We start from the raw sequence: 20,651 nt of genomic DNA, 5'->3' as shown, positions 1-20,651 counted from the left end.
AAAACAACATGCTAGCACAAGCAGTGGTGGAATTCGTTCATTTATTCATTCATTCATTCATTTATCTGGTCATTAACCATATTATCTAGACACTACAGTACACAGCTTGGTACATTTTACAGTAATAGGGTGGCTACTTCCATACCACCACAATGGCCATAACAGTGGCTAGTCAGAATAGTGTCTACTGCCCACAAATGAACTAATAATTTCATTAATTCATTGTCGGTTTTATCACTGCTTTATCCTGTCAGGGTTGGAATTCACTGGGTGAAGTGTAGGAAACACCCCGGACAGGTCACCAGTCCATCACAAGGCAAACGCTCACACATTCATACACTCATACCTATTTATTATATTATTTATTATCTCCATGTCTCTGGACGATGGGGGGAACCTGAACACCAGGAGGAAACCCACCTGGACACGAGGAGAACATACAAACTCCACACAGAAAGGACCCAGATTGCTCCACCTGGGAATCAAACCCAGGACCTTCTTGTTGGAGGCGACAGTGCTACCCACCGAGCCACCATGCATGGATTTATTTATACATTACCTGTTTTACCTCTGCTTTATCCTGCTCAGGGTTGGAATTCATTAAGTGAAATGTCAGAAACACCCCAGACAGGTCACCATTCCATAACACAAGATGAACACACACATTCACACCTAGGGGGACTGTAATATTTCCATTTACCCTGACTGCATGTCTTTGGACGATGGGGGGACCTGAACACCAGGAGGAAGCCCACACAAGCGCAAGGAGAACATGCAAACAACACAGAAAGGACCCAGATTGCTCCATCTGGGAATCAAACCCAGGACCTTCTTGTTGGAGGCGACAGTGCTACCCACCGAGCCACCCTAGAATATGTTTATGATTTTTAGATTTACATTTTCAGCATTTAGCAGATGCTTTTATCCAAAGCGACTTACAGTACTGTGACAGTACAGTATACACTCTAATCAATTAAGGGTTTAGGGCCTTGCTCAATTGACCAAAAATGTCAACGTGGCAGTGGTGGGCTTGAACCAACAACCTTTTGATTACTGGGCCAGAACCTTAACCACTAGACTACAGCTGCCCTTTTACTTCGGTATATTTGGGGGAGGGGAAGCATTGCTCAGGTCATTCTGGTCTTTGTGTTAATCGTATCTGATGCTTTCAACACGTGAACTATTGAGAAAATACCATCATCGGTCCAACATTTAATTTTGGGTGGTGGTTTTAATGATTTGGATGGTTGGTGTATATACACTGATTAACCAAACAACAGTTATGTGTATTAATGATAAATTTAGTAATCTGAAAAGTAGCTCTTTCTTTTAAAACAAAAATGAAAATAAATATAGACCACTTCTTTCCGGTCAAGATTGTGCTGGGTCTGACTTCCTTTGAAAACATTGAGTGGAACAAGTCAGGAACATACACGTTGTTCATAATTGTCCCGGTACTCTCAAGGTTAACCCCACACATTCACTTACACTTGGCAAACCTTGAGTAGCCAGGTTATCTTCTGCATCTTCTGTCTGAGATGTAAAATGAAACTTTCGAAACCCATGCAGACACCCCTTACAGTGACTGCAAAGATTAAAGCACAAGGGGTATTTATTCCTATTTTAAGACACACAAACCCCAAATTACAATGAATTTATTTGCAATTTGTTTTAAACAAACACAAAAACTAGCAGATTTTCAGTAGTTTTTATTAGTTGCAGTCGTTTCAGCCTTACGAGAATAAAAATGAGTCCAGCAATACATCACCTGGGAACACAGGGCACAAGGCAAAACCACACCTCTAAATAGGCACCACTTTCTCATAGATGACCACACACCTACACGTTTGCTCACCCGCTCAAATCCAATTGCATTTAAAGCAATCAGTTCATCTTCTGCATGTACCAGGGAAGAGGGGAAAAACTGGAATACCTGATGTTGCTGTGCGTCACCCACTCAACCACCATCACAAAAAATACGCTTTTTAAATCACGTAAAATAACAAAAGCGCAAAATTGAAATGTGATTGGCTGTTTATCATGATAAGTCATAATGCAGAATTATGCCACAGCTGATATTTACATCTTTTCATATTTCCAAACAGAGATCAACAACAATAATAAATAAATGTATAAAATACAATATTAATAATTATTTTAATATGTGCTCGGCTGGGGGTGAGCATTGACCAAAAGTATGTGGACACTTGCAAGAGGAACCACCTGGATTCACCTGAGGGTGACGTTCAGACGGAGAGGAAGCAGCGTACGCAGCCGATTCTGCAGGTCCAGCACTCTGCTACGGGACAGGGCTTGATCGAGAGAATGGTACACCAAGCGGTAGCACAGGCTGGCGTGACCCATGTGCGGGTGGCAGAAGCGGTCCACCAGCTGCACGTCCTTGACTGCTCCGCACGTAACTATACGCACCGCCCGGTGGAACTCGAGCTCGTCGTAAACGTCCGGTTCTATCCAAAAGCTCACGTCGTGGGTGTAACTCGGAGGGTAAAGGGAGAACGCCTGGAAGGGTCCGGGCAACCACGTGCCAGGTCGGAAACATGCTAGGAAGCGCGGATCGGCGCTCCACAGTAGGCGCCAATCTGGGACTGAAAAAGCAAGGGTGGCTAGGTGGTCCAGATTCAGCAGCAGGGTTAAAAGCGAGCTCTCACAAAGCTGGTGTTTGGATCCAGGGACGGGCTTGCATGTCATTTGCCCAAAATTCGGCAGTTCTCGAGAGCTTATCAGGACTCGATGTTCCACACCTACTTGCTCGCTCTCAAAGGAGATGTCGTAGTGTGAAAGCAAGGCTTCCAGACAGTTCTGAACCTGCTGGATAGGCTGGGATTCAGAAGGTACAACAGTAATAAGAAGAAGTTGATGGAAAGCAGGAGAACAATTCGGAGAGATGGGAACTCTCTGGAAAACCAGACCACTTAGAGCATGGAAGGTTCCCGGACTGAAATCATCACGCTGGACAATCTCCTCAGCGTGCATTAACAGAGACGGTCGAAGCACGTAGCTGCTGATGGGGCTCGCTTCCCCCTCCATGGACTCGCAGTCCCTCTGACCACCTCCACTACGCTCACAGGGGTGGGTTTCTACTGGTTTGATCCTGTAGATTTCAGAAGAGCTCAGGTTCGAGCACCAGGCCTGGGGTTCTTCTTGGGAGCAGCTGACCAACTCGGGGAAATTGCCGCCCACTGTGCAGACAGGCCACGAGGATTTGATCTCCCTCAGGAGCTGCTCAAGGACGAGTTTGACGGGGTGGTACGAGTGCTGGGCGAGGAAATCCCTGCCAACCAGAGAAGTCAAAATATACTTACATATGCTTATGAGGATTATGCACATGATAATGCAAGCAGAAGGTGTAGCAGAAACACCTGAACGTAATAATTAAGAGGGGTGTCCATATACTTTTCATTAGACCTTTCAAAGACAGTGAATGATTAAATGAATGAATATTCTTATGAATGATGGCCGAACAAATATGTCTTTTTGGCTTACATTTAATAAAGGCATCTGGAGGTTATAGGTGCTCAAGTGGGGGGTGGGGTCACTATAGGAGAATGTCCTGTCTGGAGTGTGTTACTGTTTTGCACCCAGTGATTTTGGGAAAACTGTATAATAAGGGACCCGGCAATGAGAAATATGGGGGGAAAAATGCAGAAAAAAATATAAATAAAATATTAATGATAATTTCTGGCTGGAACTGGTTGGTGTCCCGGTTAATCATATAATATGGTAGCCAATAATACACAGTTGAATTTCCCAAACCATGCAATAATTCATTTGATCATTTGAATACAAACCTGTTGACATATTCACTCAACTCCTCAGGAAGCTCGTAGCAAACTGTCTCTTTTCCGACTGTTGTTTTCATTTTCCGCTTTACCGGCACGGTGTACGGGAGACTTCTGGTGAAAATATGATTCGGTGCCCCATCCACATGAAACCCTTTATCCTGACTCCTACAGAGACATAAAAGAGAAGGTGAGTTCTGGGAAATTTCTTTCTTTCCTTCCCAATTTCCTAATTTCCTGGCTTATAGTAATTACTATTCTAATTCTGCAGCATGCACCACACCCACCCTGGTCAAAAAGGGCTGCAGGCTAGCACCCCACCCTCCCTCAGACATAACCAAGGACAGCAGAGCTGAGAACCAGCATGAACAGTAAGTGCAGGCAGTCATCAGAAATGTGTCAAAACTAATATACAGACATGTCTAGACAGACACGCGTTCTCACCTGTATCCCGTGCATCTGTATCCTTGATGTTCGACGTGACCGAACGGACGGATCTCGCCGAGAATGAGGCCGGCCTCGGCTGCCATGGCGACTACCTGCCAACTGTTGTGCCATTCTCTCAACGGGTTGTCGTGTGGAGTGCCGCCTTGGCCGTTACACAGAGCCACGTGCACTTCTCCGTCGGCCTTGAGCACTTCGACACAGCTAGGAACAAACAAAAATGAATTATGTGAGTGGCATACATTGTCTGCATACATTTGTAATATAATTAGAACAACTATTCTGTCCTTTATATTGTTTCCGGATGCAGACCAGTCAAAATCTTGCCACCAAACACCCCCCAACCATAATTTTTTTTTTGTAGATATAGATTTTTATTTTACAGGTACAAATTGTTTTTCCCAGGTGTGCAAGTTTTGCAACATATTTACCTCCATAGTAATGAGGTTAAGAAAACACCGCTGTGTTCCTAAGCAGCAAGAACTGCCTACTGTTCCTATTGTGCTACACTAACGGGGTTTACATAACATCATGGGGCCTGGTATGACCCTCACCTCACGAAGAATTTAGCCAGCAGTGCACGGTTCTTCTTGACTCCGCTTTTGCGTCCGCAGTGAGGGAAATTGAAGATGACGCGGTCGTACGGGTGGCGCCGGATGACCTCGTGCTCCGCCAATCGTGTGCAGTCCACTTCAAAAAGCACAGGACAGCCTGCAGACACACAGATTAGAAACGTGCTTCGTCCATTATCAAGTTTTAAGAGCCTGTTTCATAGCAACTGCCTCCACAAAGCTGTGCTCTGGCCACTAGTATGCAAATCCAACAGCTTATCGCACTACATCGAGGGACGCGTGACACCATCGTCACCATACAGTCACCACTTTACAAGCCTCTTCACAGAGGTGGTGTGAACGAAATTAGTCACACAGCAAAGCCCACATTGTGCTGTATGGGCTGATTACTGACCAAGACCTAACGCACGACCGCTGCTTTTTTCTGTTAGTATGGCCAAACCTGCTAGGTTAAAAAAAAACACATAGTGTACAGCAATTTCAAATTGCTCAATACGACTATAGCTGCTAACTTCTTTGTGCCCATACAAATAGGGCTAGTTTGACCTCACCCATTACAAAGTATATAAACAGTACAAGCATCATACTTGCACAGAAGTGTAAAGCTCACTTGACTGTGGACAGCATCAGCCATGTTCCAGCAGGTTCTTATTTACGAAACACCTGTTTTAATAATTTTTGTATCACACCATTAAAAATTATTTTCCTGAACAGTTGTGTAAAAATGAAGCATTTTCAAATAAACACACCAATACACACATAAACTTAGGTGAATCATTAACACAGAGTAGAATCGGCTCAGAATCGGTTCAAATTCAGTTCTTAATGCTGTACCTAGATCAGATGATCAATTAAGATGAATCAAGTACTTGTATAAACTGTAATATTCACAGGATTCAGACAAATCAGCCCCCACGTTGTTTCTGAGGATGTGCGTATACTAAACATTACAGTAATAGCGTCTGGTAAAACTGATAAAAAAAAGTCAACAACCTGACAACCTGAACGTGACTACATTTATAAACGTGACTACAGTTATAAATACATAAATATCAGTTAAAATATATTAATATATCAGTTAAAAATACAGAAATATATCAGGTAAAAATATATAAATATATCAGTTAAAAATACAGAAATATATCAGTTAAAAATATATAGATGTATCAGTTAAAAAAATATGAATGTATCAGTTAAAAATATATACATATATAAGTTAAAAATGTATAAAAATAAATAAACCCATTTCTTCCTGCAAACTGAGTTGGTAATAACGTGACAGCAATTCTGATGTGTCATTTCTAACACACAATTCCAACAATTCCACTTTATAATGATAGTACACCATCTGTAGATGTCACTCAGTTAATATCAAGCATTTCTGATGTGTCATTTTTAAATAAAAGTCTTTTATATTTTCACATTTCTATTATTTTCACTCTAGACTGTTATTAAAAAGAATGTTCTAGTTTCCACAGAACAATTCAACTTAATAATGATATTACACCATCTGTAGTTTACACTCAGTTAATATCAAGCAATTCTGATGTGTCATTTTTAAATAAAAGTCTTAATATTGTAATATTTCCATTATTTTAACTCTAGACTGTTATTAAAAAGAATTTTCTAGTTTCCACAGAACAATTCCACTTTATAATGATATTACACCATCTGTAGATGTCACTCAGTTAATATCAAGCATTTCTGATGTATCATTTCTAAATAAAGGACTTTTATATTGTTATTTTTCTATTATTTTCACTCTAGACTGTTATTAAAAACAATTCTCTAGTTTCCACACAATAATTCCACTTCATAATGATATTACACCATCTGTAGATGTCACTCAGTTAATAACAAGTAATTCTGATGTATCATTTCTAAATAAAGGACTTTTATATTGTTATTTTTCTATTATTTTCAGTCTAGACTGTTATTAAAAACAATTCTCTAGTTTCCACAGAACAATTCCACTTCATAATGATAGTACACCATCTGTAGATGTCACTCAGTTCATTTCAAACCATTCTGATGTGTCATTTTTAAATAAAGGACTTTTATGATTAACTGAGTGTAAACTACAGATGGTGTATTATCATTACAAAGTGAAATTGTTGTGTGGAAACAAGTAGATTCCTTTTAATAACAATAAAAATTAAAGAGCTAAGATTACATTTTAGTTGACTTTAAATTTAAAGTAAAATCATAATGTCAGGTTATTAGCAACTCTCTTTTTCAAAGCTTGAAATTGTATCCCAAATACAGTTTGCAGGAAGAAATTGGTTCATTAAATTTTTCAATTTTTAACTGATATATTTATATATTTTTTAACTATTATATTTACATATTTTTAACTGATACATTTATATATTTTTAACTAATATATTTATATATTTTTAACTAATATATCTATATAATTTTAACTGACATTTATATATTTTTTAACTGGTATATTTATATATTTTAAGTGATATTTTTATATATATTTTAACTGATATATTCATATTTTTAAGTGATATATTTATATATATTTGTAACCGATATATTTTTATATTTGTAACTGATAAATTTATAACTGATGTAGTCACATCCTCAGAAACAAAGTGGGGGCTGATTTGACTGCGCATTTCGAAGTGGGGGCTGGTTTGACCGCAGTAGTTATTTGGGGGGAAAACGGAGTCGATTCAACGACGATTCTTGTTCGCATAAAATAAAACAACCTGTTTTGTAAAACAACGAGTGCGATGTTGATTGAGCTAGTTAAATAATACGATTTGTAGTTTTAATGAAAATGTTCATTAACATCACCTCAGTTAAGTGTTAGTTCAGAGTCGACTCAAGCGTTTGGAATCGACTCTAAATTCCTAATGCCTACATACGAAGAATCGACTCCTTCTGAGCTAGGCTGTAAACCCTGAGATTCACATGATTTGTAAAGAAATCGCGTTAAACAGCAGTAACATGGTCTTACCTCGGTCTTGAAGTCTTTGTATATTCAGTGAAGCGTTTTCCTGAAGCAGGGCTTGCTGTTCGTTTTGTAAACAGGTGGCGGTGATTCTTAAAGCATGAACCGATTCACTTAGAGACGCTGAGAAAGAAAAGTTTCCTTCTCCAACCAGGAGAACCGACAATCCTTCTGACATCATTACTAGTATATTTTTATCAGAGTGCAATTTAAATGCGGATTAAAAGCCTTTCCTAACATGTTCACATGTTCCGAATATGTACTAGTTACCTAACACTACAGTCTGGACTGTCCATGTTGAGAGAGCTGGCTGTAAATGTAGAGCAGAGCTCACTACTGCAATTCTAACTCTGGTTCATTTAAAGTTTAGTAAAATCAGTACATGAAACATACCTACTACATCATTTTAACAACACTTCATTCATTGTATGTCCAATACTGGAAACCCATGTGAAGCGTAACATGCGCTGTAATCCGGGCTGAAACAACCAGTGGGCTGTGTCCTAAACCGTACTGTGTTCACTCTGTAGTACACTGCGTTGATATGTGTATCACTTACAAGAAACGTCTACATAAATAACATTAAAACCCCTGATGTACTGAACAAAAGTACTGCATAAAGGTGGAACTCACAAAGTGCCATAAACTAGGATGAACGCCCATAATGTCATTTGTAGTGTGTCAAGAGTAGGCAGCAGGGTGCTTTTTTGGACGCAGCCAGGTTTGCGTAGTATGGAATAGACTAAGGTTAGAACAGAGCATCATTCTTGCACAGAAATGTAAAACTCACTTGACTGTGGAAAGTGTCAACCAATGTTCCAGCAGGTTCTTATTTACGAAACACCTGTTTTGATAACCTTTGTATTAAATCACACCATTCATACACATTTTCTTTAAGCATTATGTAAGAGTACTCTTACATAAGCATCTTCTGCATTTTCTTGTGTTTACTTCTGTGCTCGAGAATTTTACATTTTTCCAATCAGTTATGACCTGATTTGTCGTGTAAAAATGAGGGGTTTTTTCCCCATATAATCAAACCAATACACATATTAACTAGGCCGAATCATTTAAAGTATTCAGCATATTAAGAACTTCAATAGCTTTTAAAATATTTATCAAATTGCTCCAAAACAAGTTGTATTTTATCAAGTGTAACCCACATTACATACTACAACTCTTGTACTGACACTTTTACTTTTTATTTTATAAAAAAAATAGATTTTTAATCATAACTTCAATAGCATTTAAAGTATTCAGTATATTAATAACTTCAATAACTTTTAAAATATGCATGAAATTGCTCCAAAACAAGTTATATTTTATCAAGTGTAACCCACATTACATACTACAACTCCTTTACTGACACTTTTAACCCTTTTTTACATAATCAAAAAACAGATTTTTAATCATAACTTCAATAGCATTTAAAATATTCAGCATATAAAAAATATAGCTTTTAAAATACTTATCAAATTGCTCCAAAACAAGCTGTATTTTATCGAATGTAACCCACATTACATACTACAACTCTTATACTGACACTTTTAACTCTTATTTTATTTAAAAAAAACAGATTTTTAATCATAACTTCAATAGCATTTAAAGTATTCCGCATATTATTAACTTCAATAGCTTTTAAAATATATAGATTTGGCCCTATATTAATGAAACACTTAGTAGTATGTAGGGAGAAAGGAATAGTTTCCATTTGAAACACAGCCTACAGCAGTGTGCTCCACCTCCAGCTAAACTGATATTATTATTATTATTATTATTATTATATATGCTGTTATTATTATTTATATTACAATTACATTCGTCTATGTGTTATTGTAAAACGTGTTATTATATATATTAGCATAACATATAATTGTAGGATTATTGTTTAGAGTAATATGATACAGATGAATGATATCCTACAGTTCCAGGAAGAGGAAATAAAAACGTGGAGCTGAAAAGAAACGAAAATGAAAGTTTATTTCTGTAGACTTACTGTTAGACTGTGAAGCAGGAGCACCAAACCAGGTCAGTCTATTAATTTATTGTGGATTGTTTTGATTTACAGATTGTTTTGATTTACAGATGTCGACGTATTTTATATATTTATTTAAATGGATGAACTTTATTAACTTATTTGTACAGATTACAATAAAAGTTTCCACACACCTCAGAGGCCTGTATGTCATGTCATGTGATTTCAGTTTACTGTGGGCTTCCTAATCGATGACAAAATCTGCTAAATTATATATATATATATATATATATATATATATATATATATATATATATATATATATATATAATTGCTTTTTATTAAGGTAGTGCAAAAGTGTATTTATGGATAATGTGTAGTTTATATTTATACTATATACATATATTAAAATACAATGTGTAATTAGCTGTTATGTCTGACCATAGCTGATGGCTTTTTTGTTTTCCTATAAATACAGCTTGTTTTACTGTAGCCATTACACTAAACCTCAAACTTTTTACTGTAAACGTGTAAAATGAGCAATTTCTCAGCAACTTCAGGTTAAAAAATAATTTATGATTGTTTGTTAGTGCAAAATACACTTTAAATATAAAAGAGCAAAAATATATAAAAGAGTTTTGGGGTAGTTGGTCTAAGACCCTGTTCTGTTGCAGCAGAACCGTGACACTATACACAAACCAAGGTCCATAGAATTTGTAGACCATAGACCTCCTAGACACCTTTGGGGTGAATTGGAATAGTGACTGTGAGCCACAAATGCTCTCATAATTAAATAGATATACATTCCTATTGACACAGTTTTTGAGTTTGTTTTGATATTTTTCTTTTAACAGGAAACAAAATGTCTGTTCGTTTCTATGGTTGGAAAGTGCACCACGATGGCGTCCACCACCTCAAATCAGAACAAGAGCCACAGACTGGCAAAAATTACATCATGTACCATGGAACTAAGGTCGACACGGCGCGCACGATCATCCAGAGCGGCTTCCGTCAGTCTCCAAAAGGCATGCTGGGACCCGGGGTCTACGTGAGCCGCAACCAAAAGAAAGCGGAGCGTTACCCGCTGAACGTGAACTTCAATGACAAGGTGGTTCTGAAGCTAAGCGTTGACGTCGGGGAGGTCAAGAAAATCGACACTGATAACCACCCGATGCAAATGACCTGGCACAGTGCGGGCTACGACACGGCCTGGGTGCCACCCAATTGCGGCATGAAGGCGGTTCCGAGCGGTCTTGAAGAGGACTGCGTGTGGGACCCCAAGCGGATTCAAGTCACTGATGTTGCCCTGGCGCCCAATTCCACCATCTTGACAGAGCTCAGGCAGCTGATCGCCGATAATGCTGAATCTACCGGTGCTACTGCTGCTGCTTCCAGTGCCGGAACCTGTCAGCTGTGCAAGAGGAAAACAGGACCAGCGCACATCACTCACGCCTGCTGGGGCTGCGGCAGCAACATCTGCACTCTCATGACCGAACACAAGTGCAATTACTGGCATACACAGTGATGAAGCTGTGTAGAACACGGGGGTAAAGAAGTGGCAACATGGGGGTATATGCATAAAGATGAAATAAGGAAGAGGTGATTTGGACTGCCACTACCCACCCAAAGCCAATCAGGTTCCAGCTCCTTGCTATGGCATGGCATGTAGCAAATGTTGCTACTTAGGACTATGTGCAAATTTAGACTAATCACACATTTATAAACATTTAATACAGAAGCACAGATTTTGATCTTGTCTCAGGTCAGTAGTGGAGTCTCCAGGCCTTATAAGGAAAGTGTACAGGAAAGTGTATTTTATTGTTTATTGTTTTTATAAATCACCTGTACATTACAGATGAGCTGGACAGAGATCAGGATTATTTCTTTTAAACTCCTATGCAAGTGTGCACTTTGTTTACAACGTCTGTGCCGAGCGATCTGTGTTCTGCTCTTACAGTTTACACATAAACGTGCCTGATTTGTACTGTATGCTATAGTGATACTACAACGACTGTTTATGAAGAAGAAATACTGAATATTTTCTTATGTTCTATAGCAATAGCTGCCTTCATGTACAATCCTTGCCATGAAAAAGTGATTTTATTGGGGAATAAACAGACGTATAACAAAACCGGTCGAGGCCGTTCTTATTTACAGTTGGCACATCTTCACCAAGTTTAAAAATAAAACAATGTTTTTAAAGTTTTAGGTATTTGACCTGTGTGATGTAATTATATTGTTCACGACAAACGAGAAACGCCAGACGAGTGGAGCTGTTTCTACAGTGACTATGAATGATCCTGATCAATCTGATCAATCAGCAAAGACAGACTCCCACCCAGATCAATTATGCTCTCTTGGACCTCTGGAATCAAACCTCTGATTTTACAGGTGGTCAAAATTGGTTCAGTGAATACATCCTTCATAAAACAGAGCCAGTTACGTCCTTTCGGATTGCCAAAGACGTGCGACTTCTGTGACGCATGAGCCTAAAAATAACTCGCTTTATTATCAGTTTATGCATGTGATCCATGTACTCTGAGAATAATCATCTGTCAAACTGTCATGAATAACCAGATTAACCGGAACGGGTGAAGCTGAATCACTTTGTTTTAAGATTACAGTGTGATAAAGGTTCAAGTGCCGGGCTGGGCTCACAAATACAGAAGGCGCATGGTGTTACGTGAACCCAGCCATTGGTGGGACATACATCAGTGCACCCTTAGTGCCGGTCCCAAGCCCTAAATAAAAGGGGGTTGTGTCAGGAAGGGCATGTAGTGTAAAGACTGCCAAATCAAATATACCGATAAATGATTCACTGTGGCGACTTCTAATGGGAGGAGTCGATAGAAATCATTTATCATTCATTGTTGGATTACAGCTACACAAAACAGAGACAATTAACATTATGTTATGATGTAACTTGGTGTAAAAGTATGGAACAACAACACAAATAGTTCATTAGTGTGATCATCAACATAATAGACATAAACGTTATTGTTGTGTAGTTTGTTTATTCGGTGGTCAATACTTTAGAGGACAAAATGACAAACAAAACAAATCCATCATGTCGACTGGTCCCATATTTGGGCAACTCGACGTGACAGTTTATTTACTCATGAAATATCAGATCTGACAACAGTTTGAATATAACATAATATATAATTCTGGTTCTTGGATTTCTGCTTGGACAGAGAGGGGGTCGTGTAACCAGCAGAAGGAGCCAGAATGCACAGGAGAATAGAATATATCAAAACTGGTCGGTCAGTCAGTCAGGGCTTGTTTGGGACGTCATGTGTATGTCGTCATTAGGGTGTGCGTAAGTCTTTTAGCTGGTCTGGGGTCAGATGATAATGACCGGACAGTGATTCTCCGTTCCTGAAAGCGCCGGATCCATTTTCAGCTGCTCTGTTGCTCTTTGTGCTGGATTAAGCCTTTAGAAATGAGGTCTGGAATTTCCACGGCAAGCCAGGGTCCCAGCTGAGAAACACACACAATAGAAATAATGTCAGTAGACGTACGAGGACTTGGAAAACACAGGAATACTCATCACAGAGCTTGACTAGAGGCAAGAATCAAACCCAGGCCTTCAGGGCCCACCTAGCAGTACGACACCCACCCTAACAGCAGTGTCACAGTGCTGCCGCATTACATGTACCGTTAGATCCGAACCAGATCTCTTTAACAGAGGCTTGTCACTTACTCCAAGTGCCATAAGATGAGCCAATCCGAATTTCGGCACGTTCCTCGCCCACAGTGGTTTGAAGTGATCAGTCAGGCAGATCTTACCACCCCTTTAAGGATACACAGAAATCAAAGTCGTTAAACGTTTTGGCTTTCAACAGAGCAGATGCACAAAAGAGTCGTTCGGTCGTACAGACCTGTACATTTTGGCCGTCTTGCCGTCTAGCTCTGGGATCGCCACTTCAGGCGCCGTGGCTGGATACGTGACCGGAATCTGTAACGCATGTCGACATCAGATCAGAATTTTCTAACACACAGGGCTCATATAGAGACTCGTAAGGCTTTACTTACGTCAAATTCCACGTCGAATTCGTACTTCAGAAGCTCGTGGATGTACCAGCATTTTCCGAACCACCTGAAAATAATAAAACGCTTTGATGTGTGCCACCAATTTCACATTCAGGGTTACTTCACAAAACCTTGTTTTGAGACCACACGTAATATAAAAACACGTATTCGTCTGTATCAACATAAACCTACCTCGTTCCCTCTTTGTTGGACTCGAGGCGGAACCAGTCGTTATCAGCCGCCTTGTTATTTTCAACATACTACAACACAGAAAGGTTACAAATAAACTACAGCATACTGTTACTTGTACAAGTGCCATGTTTCATCTTTACCACTGCACCAATTATTAGTGTACACTACAAAGTCAAAAGTATGTGAAAGTACCCTTCAACTATTGGCTTTAGCTATCTCAATCACACTTAATAATGTATAAAATTAGGCATACAGCCATGCAATCCACATGGTCAAGCTGCAAAACTCCCTGACTTTTAACAGGATTCCAACAGGTTAATTTGTTAAATGCTGTTATTGTAAAGTGAAAACATTCAGGATCAACAACAGATCCACCACAAGGAGGAAAGCCAAATTAAATGTACAGACTAGGATCATGCATTGCTAAATCATATTATTTGGGGGGAAAAAACATATGTGCTCATATAAACACTCACTCAAGCTTAAGATCAACATGCACAATGCTGCATGTGGTGTAAAACACACTGCCATCAGACTCTGGTGCTGAGCTGTCAAAGTTTGTTCACTGGATCCAGTGTGAATTGGAGTTTTGGTGAATGTCTGCCACATTGACTAAATGAGGTTCATAAAATGGGTTGGCAAGAGCTCACTGATTTACGGTGAAGCTGATTGGAAGTAAATGACTGCAGTTATGTTCCAAAATCTAATAAAATTATCAGATAATAAGAAGCTGTTATTCATGTTCAACAGAAACATCATTGTTGTGATGTTTGCGTGTCTACATACTTTTGCTCACTTAGCGTAAATTGACAGTAAATATGACTTTATCTATATGCTTCGACAAGCTTAAATTATTTATTCTTTTTAATTTTGGGTGTCTTTATTTCATACAGTATTGTTATACATGCTACAGTGAGTCATAGTCGTCATTTAATGTGGATAAATACAAACGGCTCCACACTCCCTACATTTGTACACTACATGCTATACAAAATAGTTACGTTTAAACGGAATCAAGTGTACTTCAAGTGTAATACAGTGTGATTTGGGACTGAGCCTGTGAAAGAAAAGAATGACACGTATGGATAGAAACTGCTTAAACAGGAACTGTAGTAACTAATCTACGATTACAAACACATCTGTCTCACTTTAATTAATGCCAGATATTCCTCTCGTAGTCTCTGCACCCACAACTCTTTGTCTCTCGGTCCAGAATTAGTTTTTAAAAGCGGTATTTCAGAAACTACTTTCCTAGTGGCTTCGTCTGCCATGTTGACTGTGACTAGCTGAGTAAAGCCGGGGGTGCGTTCCAAATCACATCACCCTCCCTGCTCCCTAAAATCAGTGAAGTGCCCTCAGCTTGCTATGCGCGTTCATTCAATGTTTAATTATTTCGGCAAGTTTATTAAATTGTACGATTTCCAGAGTGTAAAGGATATTTCATTAAATGCGCAGTATTAGTATAAGTCTCTCATACTAGTGCACTATATAGGCAATACTACGCGATTCGGGACGCACCCTAACCTATGACTGGCTTGTCGACGTTTTAGTTGTTTTTAGTAAATGTGCTATATTGTAAAACGTAAACTTATGTCTACATGTAATATTTGTTTTATAACAAAGGGCATCGTTTTATTAATTACCTCAACACACAAAGTTTGTTTTAAAAAAAATGCCATTATAATGTTTGAATGATACGGAAGCATTTTGCTGTTACACGTTACGTCAATTCGCAGAATTGAACATCTGGGCCGAATCTCAAATACATTTCTACAACCTATACAAGTGCACTATTCAGCATATAAAGCATTGGCTTATACACCCTAGTGCACTCTGTTAGAAAGAAAGAGTAGTTTGGGATTCGGCTCTTGTTCTACCGTTCTATTTCTGAAATCTGTCATCCCTCAGCATCCTTGAGAAATTGATTTTGTTTTTGATTTGTTTTAAATATTAGTGTAAAATTAATGAATCTCTGCATATGAATGCTTCATCCACTATTCGTGTGATCCATGTTGATATACATTAAGAATTATAGCTAATTATGACAAATATAGCTTATGTCTGAGCATCATTGCAGTACAGGTACAAGTGATGCTTCTTATTGTGTATTGTGTACGTGCATTATTATATCTGTGTATATTGCATAGTGTATTAAATTGTGTGTATTGTGTTGGGAATGTGCTTATACTACACTGTATTTTGTATGTGCATAATGCATATTGTTTATATTGCATAATGTCTGTATGCATTTATTATTATAACATTGTGTCTATGCATGGCCACTAATTATGCATTATTTTCCAGATAACTTGACCATATCAGGTTGGAAGTGACCGTCTCTTCTGGCTCTTGGTTCCCATGGGCAGTGTGCTGGCCTTGTCCTCTCGCCCGGGGCGTCAGAATTCCCCTTTTCCTCAGGACAGACCCATATTAAGGTGGGACAAAAGAGATGGAAGGCTACCAAACCCAGGCAGCTTTGATGGTCTTCATCGAAGCTGCAAAGGTAAACATAATAACATCTAAACTGCTCACATATTTGAACAATTGACGTAAAAAGACTAAATAGATTTCTGTTATATAATATATAGCAATGCTATGACATCCAGCCGTTTGTGTCTACCTAGATGTATTTCCACAGCAGGTTGAAGGAGTTAAAATGCTCATAAACAAAACCCTCAGCAGCTTTTTCAAGGTTGGAATTATTCACTATTATTTATTATTTCATAACACATACAAATTTGTGAGAATTTGATTAATTTTCAGTTTTTTATTTGATTTTTATAGCACATTTTCTCCACTAAGAGAAAAAAATGCACATCCTATTTACCTGAAACTTGTTTATAATCTGTGGAAATTAAAAATGATTCTCTCTGCGTATAATTTACGGGACAAATATGCACTGCGTAGGTTATAATACACAGGTTTACATTTTTCTATACAGGTCAGCCACACATTTCACCTCAGTGCTGTTGCACCATCGATTTACCGCTTCCACGTAGAGCATCTACAGTCAGATACAGAAAGCAAAGAAACAGTAAGCTTTAAAATACTTTGATTGCATTTTAGTATCAATAGATTAATGACGTCACTGAATGTATATCTAAGTTCTACCTCTGATCACTAGGGTTCTCCCATGCTGATTGGGGAAATGGACTCTTCGGGCAGCCTGAACGCTCACTCTTTATTCCACCTGAGTGAACGAGTAAAAGCCAAAGCGGTGTTTCAGGTGAGTTCTGGTCAACTCAGACAAGTGGTAAATTCAGTTCAAATGGGATTTAATACAGGTGTGTTTTTTTTTTTCAGACTGTGCAGTCCCAGTTCGTAACGTGGCAGTTTGAGACCGAGTACAGGGGCAGCGACTTCACTGCTGCCATCACAGTGGCCAATCCGGACATCGTAAGAGAGTCTGGTGAGATCTCCAACATTCAGTTTAAAGTTCATGTTTCGTAATAACAAAGTTCTCCTCATACAATGCCTTGAAAAGCTGTTCACCCTCCTAAACTAAAAAGGTATACTTTTTAAGACACTGTCAATAAAACTCTAAATTCCAGGTTTTAGACCAACTTTTGCCTGCTAAACATGTGCAAGTGTGAGTAGTTGAGTGAGTTAGAACCCAGGTCCATGAGGAGCTCATGTATACTTTGTTTTATCCATTGACAGTTATCATGGTGGCTCACTTCCTCCAGAGCGTGTCTCCACAGCTGGTTCTCGGGGGCGAGCTGGTGTATCACAGAGGGCGAGCCGAAGAAGGCGGCATCCTGACCCTCGCCGGACAATACTCAGGTCTGGAGCAGAGCTTGTTATGTACATTTATTATTTAGCTCAGTTATTTCAGCCACACCCTTTGCATCAGTAATACAAAGCGAGGTCCTTAAAGGCGAGTATGGTGTGGAGAAACTCCGACCTCACCCCCTGACTTTACGAAAGTTTTAAAATAGAACTGGATGAAAGGTTATAAACAGGTAATGAAACATAGAAGTTCACATGACAGTTTTGCTTCTTTTATTCCAGGACCCAACTGGGTAGCCACATTAAATGCTGGTAAAGGAGGCGCCCATGCTAGCTACTATCACAAAGCGAACAAGCAGGTATGCTGACCACTAAACTCTGACATGTAGACTCGTCAGGCTTTTACACAATCTTGGTAGGATCTTGGTAGCAGCTACTAGTCAAATCAAATCAAGTCAAGTTTATTTGTATAGCACTTTTTACAATAGACGTCGTCTCAAAGCAACTTTACAGAATCCAGGACCGACTATCAACTATGAAACTATGAACACAATTATATTTAAGGGCTATAAATATACATAGTGGCCAAAATGATATGGTCACCCCTTCTAATTATTGAGCTTTAATGATTTTGCCACACCAGGTGCTTAAAGGTATGCAGAATCTATTGTTTACTAGATTTTTAAGAAGGTCCATTAAGACATGATTTGATAAGTTTGGTGTGGAGAAATTCCAGTGGCCTGCACAGAGCCTCGACCTCAACCCAACTGAATATCACAATATTTGGCAAGTAAGAACCTTTTCCATTTGTGCAATCCATGCAGATTCAGGTGGGAGTGGAGTTTGAGGCCAGCACTAGAACCCAAGAGACCAAATTCTCTTTCGGATACCAAATGGATTTACCCGAAGCCAACATGGTCTTTCGAGGTAAGGAACTTTTACAAGATGCGTTCTTGCTACAGTCTAATAAATAAATATTTAAATGAATAATCGCTTTAGTCGCTTCTATATAGATAACAGCCTAAAATATTAAGTCTTATTGTAAATATTTGGGTGAGACAGACTTATACTTGTTACTTATATTAGTCTCATAGCTCTAGTGCAGAACCAAGAAGACTGTAACTAATTTGTGTTTTACAGTTTTACAATATTTAATGAACCAGTTTCTCCGTTTAGGAATGGTGGACAGTCGGTGTATCATCGGGGGTGTTCTGGAAAAACGCCTGTGCCCTCTTCCGGCTACATTAATCATGGGAGCCTTTGTCAACCACAGAGGAGACAAGCTGCAGGTCGGCCTCGGGGTGAACGTTGGCTAAATCTCAGGACTAAAGGGAAAGTTCCGGAAACTCCTCAGGTCTGTCCAGCCGAACTGAAAGGAAGCTGTTCTGCCAATCCGGGATATTTTCTGGCATGTTAAAGGAATTTACAGAAAAAACACCTCCATGCTGGGACTGTCCTTCTTCAAATAATGAGACCTTCCTGACCAACAGCTCAGTCGTTCCAAGTCCTCAGTTGTTCCTAAACTACAGTGAACAATGACTGTACGAAAAAGAATGAGTGCTTGGGGAAAAACCTGAAGGTCTATGAAGCGCAATGCAGTTTTTCTCACCTACTTTATTTTCCTGATCATGATCACTATAATTTTATATGCAGTGCAACGTAGGAACCACTCTGACAACAGGAACGACTGACGGAACTATTAGCCGAATTGTTACTGAAGTAATTTACCTGAATGAAATATTAGCTCAGGTTTATATTTATATTTTAATATTTAATTATTTGTTGAATGTCGCCTTAGAAAGTTTCACAATTTGCAGCATATGCTGCTGTCAGGAATGCAATCTTATAATAGAACAAAACATTAACACCCTTAAACGAGGGAGCTTTTTCCTCCCTTAAGTTCTGCCAGGTTAGCTTATGTTAATCATTCCTCTATGCTAGTCTTTAAATTTGATAAGTATTAATAAATATAGATTCAATTCTGTCCAGTTAGTAAACATTAGCCAATGAGCTATGATTAGCAGCACATTTTCTGGACGTTATGGGATAAATTCATTGAGAAATCCTGTCAGGTTAGCACGTGAGCTATCTTGCTAGCATTAGCATGGATTAATGGCCTCTTCGTTTATGTTCTTGTTTTCGCTGTTTATGCATTCACACTACAGTTTGAACCAAGAAGGTAAAAGTATTTTAACAACAGAGGCAAAACTTATTTAGTATATTTTGGTACAAATGTGAGGTAACAAGCCATACATCAGGCTTTTAATGATTCCAAGTCAATGCATTACGTACAAACATGGCAGCTTTTCATTATTAGAAATAAATGATTAGCTTTTTACATCTAAATTTAGGCAAAGTAAGTGTAATTTCTTGTAACGAGCTGTATTCTCGTTTTGGCAACAGCCAGTCAAATATAAATGTGTAAAAACAGCTGATGTGGAACAAGAACATCAAACCCATCAGGACAGCGGTGTTTATTTAAGAAAAGTCAGGCGATTTTGATGGAACATAAAGTGGACTGTATTTGGTTGTATTTTGACTTTCAAAACAGTCAGCGTGCACCAAAATCACTGACTGCACCTTTAATCTGAACCATGCAACATGGGTGATAACCTGTTAAAAATGTATGCAGAGGATTTGACATGAATTAATCATTGTTGTTTGTTTGCTGCTTTATTTCTATTTTTTTTTTCATTAATCAATGTATTATTTTGATGCATTTATTATCAGAAATGTTGTTGTTTAGCCGGCTTGCATTTGGTGCAGCTGACAGTTTACTGTAACCGACCCGTCTCAAGGTTTAAACCGACTGTAATTACATGTTTAACTGGAATATTTATTTGTAAAGGATAATGGAAAGTATGGCGTTTCATTTTCATCCAGCACTTTATTCTGGTCAGGGTCGTGGCTGGCCTGGCTCCACCAGGAAACCGACCTGGGAT

The 20,651-nt window shown here is 38.8% G+C and overlaps 4 protein-coding genes across 4 annotated transcripts; 2 read left to right on the top strand and 2 right to left on the bottom strand.

The window, feature by feature from the left end:
* Positions 1-1,703: 1,703 nt before the first annotated feature.
* Positions 1,704-7,959, bottom strand: fdxacb1 (ferredoxin-fold anticodon binding domain containing 1). Its single transcript, XM_062988938.1, has 5 exons — positions 7,788-7,959; positions 4,799-4,955; positions 4,245-4,448; positions 3,810-3,968; positions 1,704-3,292 (listed from the first exon to the last, which is right to left on the bottom strand). Exons 1-5 carry the CDS (start codon positions 7,957-7,959, stop codon positions 2,230-2,232), a joined length of 1,755 nt encoding a protein of 584 aa, XP_062845008.1. The 3' UTR covers positions 1,704-2,229.
* Positions 7,960-9,738: 1,779 nt separating this feature from the next.
* On the top strand, positions 9,739-11,913 carry gig2p (grass carp reovirus (GCRV)-induced gene 2p). The gene is made up of 2 exons (XM_062988820.1): positions 9,739-9,809; positions 10,611-11,913. The coding sequence occupies exon 2, from the start codon at positions 10,619-10,621 to the stop codon at positions 11,279-11,281; it is 663 nt and encodes a 220-aa protein (XP_062844890.1). The 5' UTR covers positions 9,739-9,809; positions 10,611-10,618; the 3' UTR covers positions 11,282-11,913.
* An 837-nt stretch (positions 11,914-12,750) lies between these two features.
* On the bottom strand, positions 12,751-15,253 carry ufc1 (ubiquitin-fold modifier conjugating enzyme 1). Its single transcript, XM_062988818.1, has 6 exons — positions 15,129-15,253; positions 13,981-14,048; positions 13,792-13,855; positions 13,638-13,714; positions 13,460-13,550; positions 12,751-13,236 (listed from the first exon to the last, which is right to left on the bottom strand). The coding sequence occupies exons 1-6, from the start codon at positions 15,249-15,251 to the stop codon at positions 13,156-13,158; spliced, it is 504 nt and encodes a 167-aa protein (XP_062844888.1). The 5' UTR covers positions 15,252-15,253; the 3' UTR covers positions 12,751-13,155.
* Positions 15,254-16,288: 1,035 nt separating this feature from the next.
* si:dkey-71l1.1 (uncharacterized protein LOC569883 homolog) lies at positions 16,289-19,415 on the top strand. Its single transcript, XM_062988888.1, has 9 exons — positions 16,289-16,483; positions 16,605-16,672; positions 16,922-17,014; positions 17,105-17,206; positions 17,284-17,389; positions 17,641-17,763; positions 17,992-18,068; positions 18,534-18,636; positions 18,886-19,415. The coding sequence occupies exons 1-9, from the start codon at positions 16,339-16,341 to the stop codon at positions 19,023-19,025; spliced, it is 957 nt and encodes a 318-aa protein (XP_062844958.1). The 5' UTR covers positions 16,289-16,338; the 3' UTR covers positions 19,026-19,415.
* Positions 19,416-20,651: the final 1,236 nt, after the last annotated feature.

Source organism: Trichomycterus rosablanca, chromosome 26, assembly GCF_030014385.1.
Source record: "Trichomycterus rosablanca isolate fTriRos1 chromosome 26, fTriRos1.hap1, whole genome shotgun sequence".
Taxonomy (NCBI): Eukaryota; Metazoa; Chordata; class Actinopteri; order Siluriformes; family Trichomycteridae; genus Trichomycterus; species Trichomycterus rosablanca.
This window is presented reverse-complemented; position numbering and strand designations above follow the sequence as displayed.

Bases quoted from the DNA above. Each gene is read 5' to 3' on its own strand.
- fdxacb1 (XM_062988938.1), bottom strand. From the start codon at position 7,959: ATGTCAGAAGGATTGTCGGTTCTCCTGGTTGGAGAAGGAAACTTTTCT. The intron at 3,969-4,244 runs GTGAGAACGCGT...ATGTCTCTGTAG, and splicing joins TACAGATGCACGGGATACAG to GAGTCAGGATAAAGGGTTTC. The intron at 3,293-3,809 runs GTTTGTATTCAA...TCTGGTTGGCAG, and splicing joins TTGAGTGAATATGTCAACAG to GGATTTCCTCGCCCAGCACT.
- gig2p (XM_062988820.1), top strand. From the start codon at position 10,619: ATGTCTGTTCGTTTCTATGGTTGGAAAGTGCACCACGATGGCGTCCAC.
- ufc1 (XM_062988818.1), bottom strand. From the start codon at position 15,251: ATGGCAGACGAAGCCACTAGGAAAGTAGTTTCTGAAATACCGCTTTTA. The intron at 14,049-15,128 runs GTGAGACAGATG...TCTGTGTTGTAG, and splicing joins AATATCTGGCATTAATTAAA to TATGTTGAAAATAACAAGGC. The intron at 13,237-13,459 runs GTAAGTGACAAG...TGTGTTTCTCAG, and splicing joins CTCATCTTATGGCACTTGGA to CTGGGACCCTGGCTTGCCGT.
- si:dkey-71l1.1 (XM_062988888.1), top strand. From the start codon at position 16,339: ATGGGCAGTGTGCTGGCCTTGTCCTCTCGCCCGGGGCGTCAGAATTCC. The intron at 16,484-16,604 runs GTAAACATAATA...GTGTCTACCTAG, and splicing joins TCTTCATCGAAGCTGCAAAG to ATGTATTTCCACAGCAGGTT. The intron at 16,673-16,921 runs GTTGGAATTATT...TTTTCTATACAG, and splicing joins CCCTCAGCAGCTTTTTCAAG to GTCAGCCACACATTTCACCT.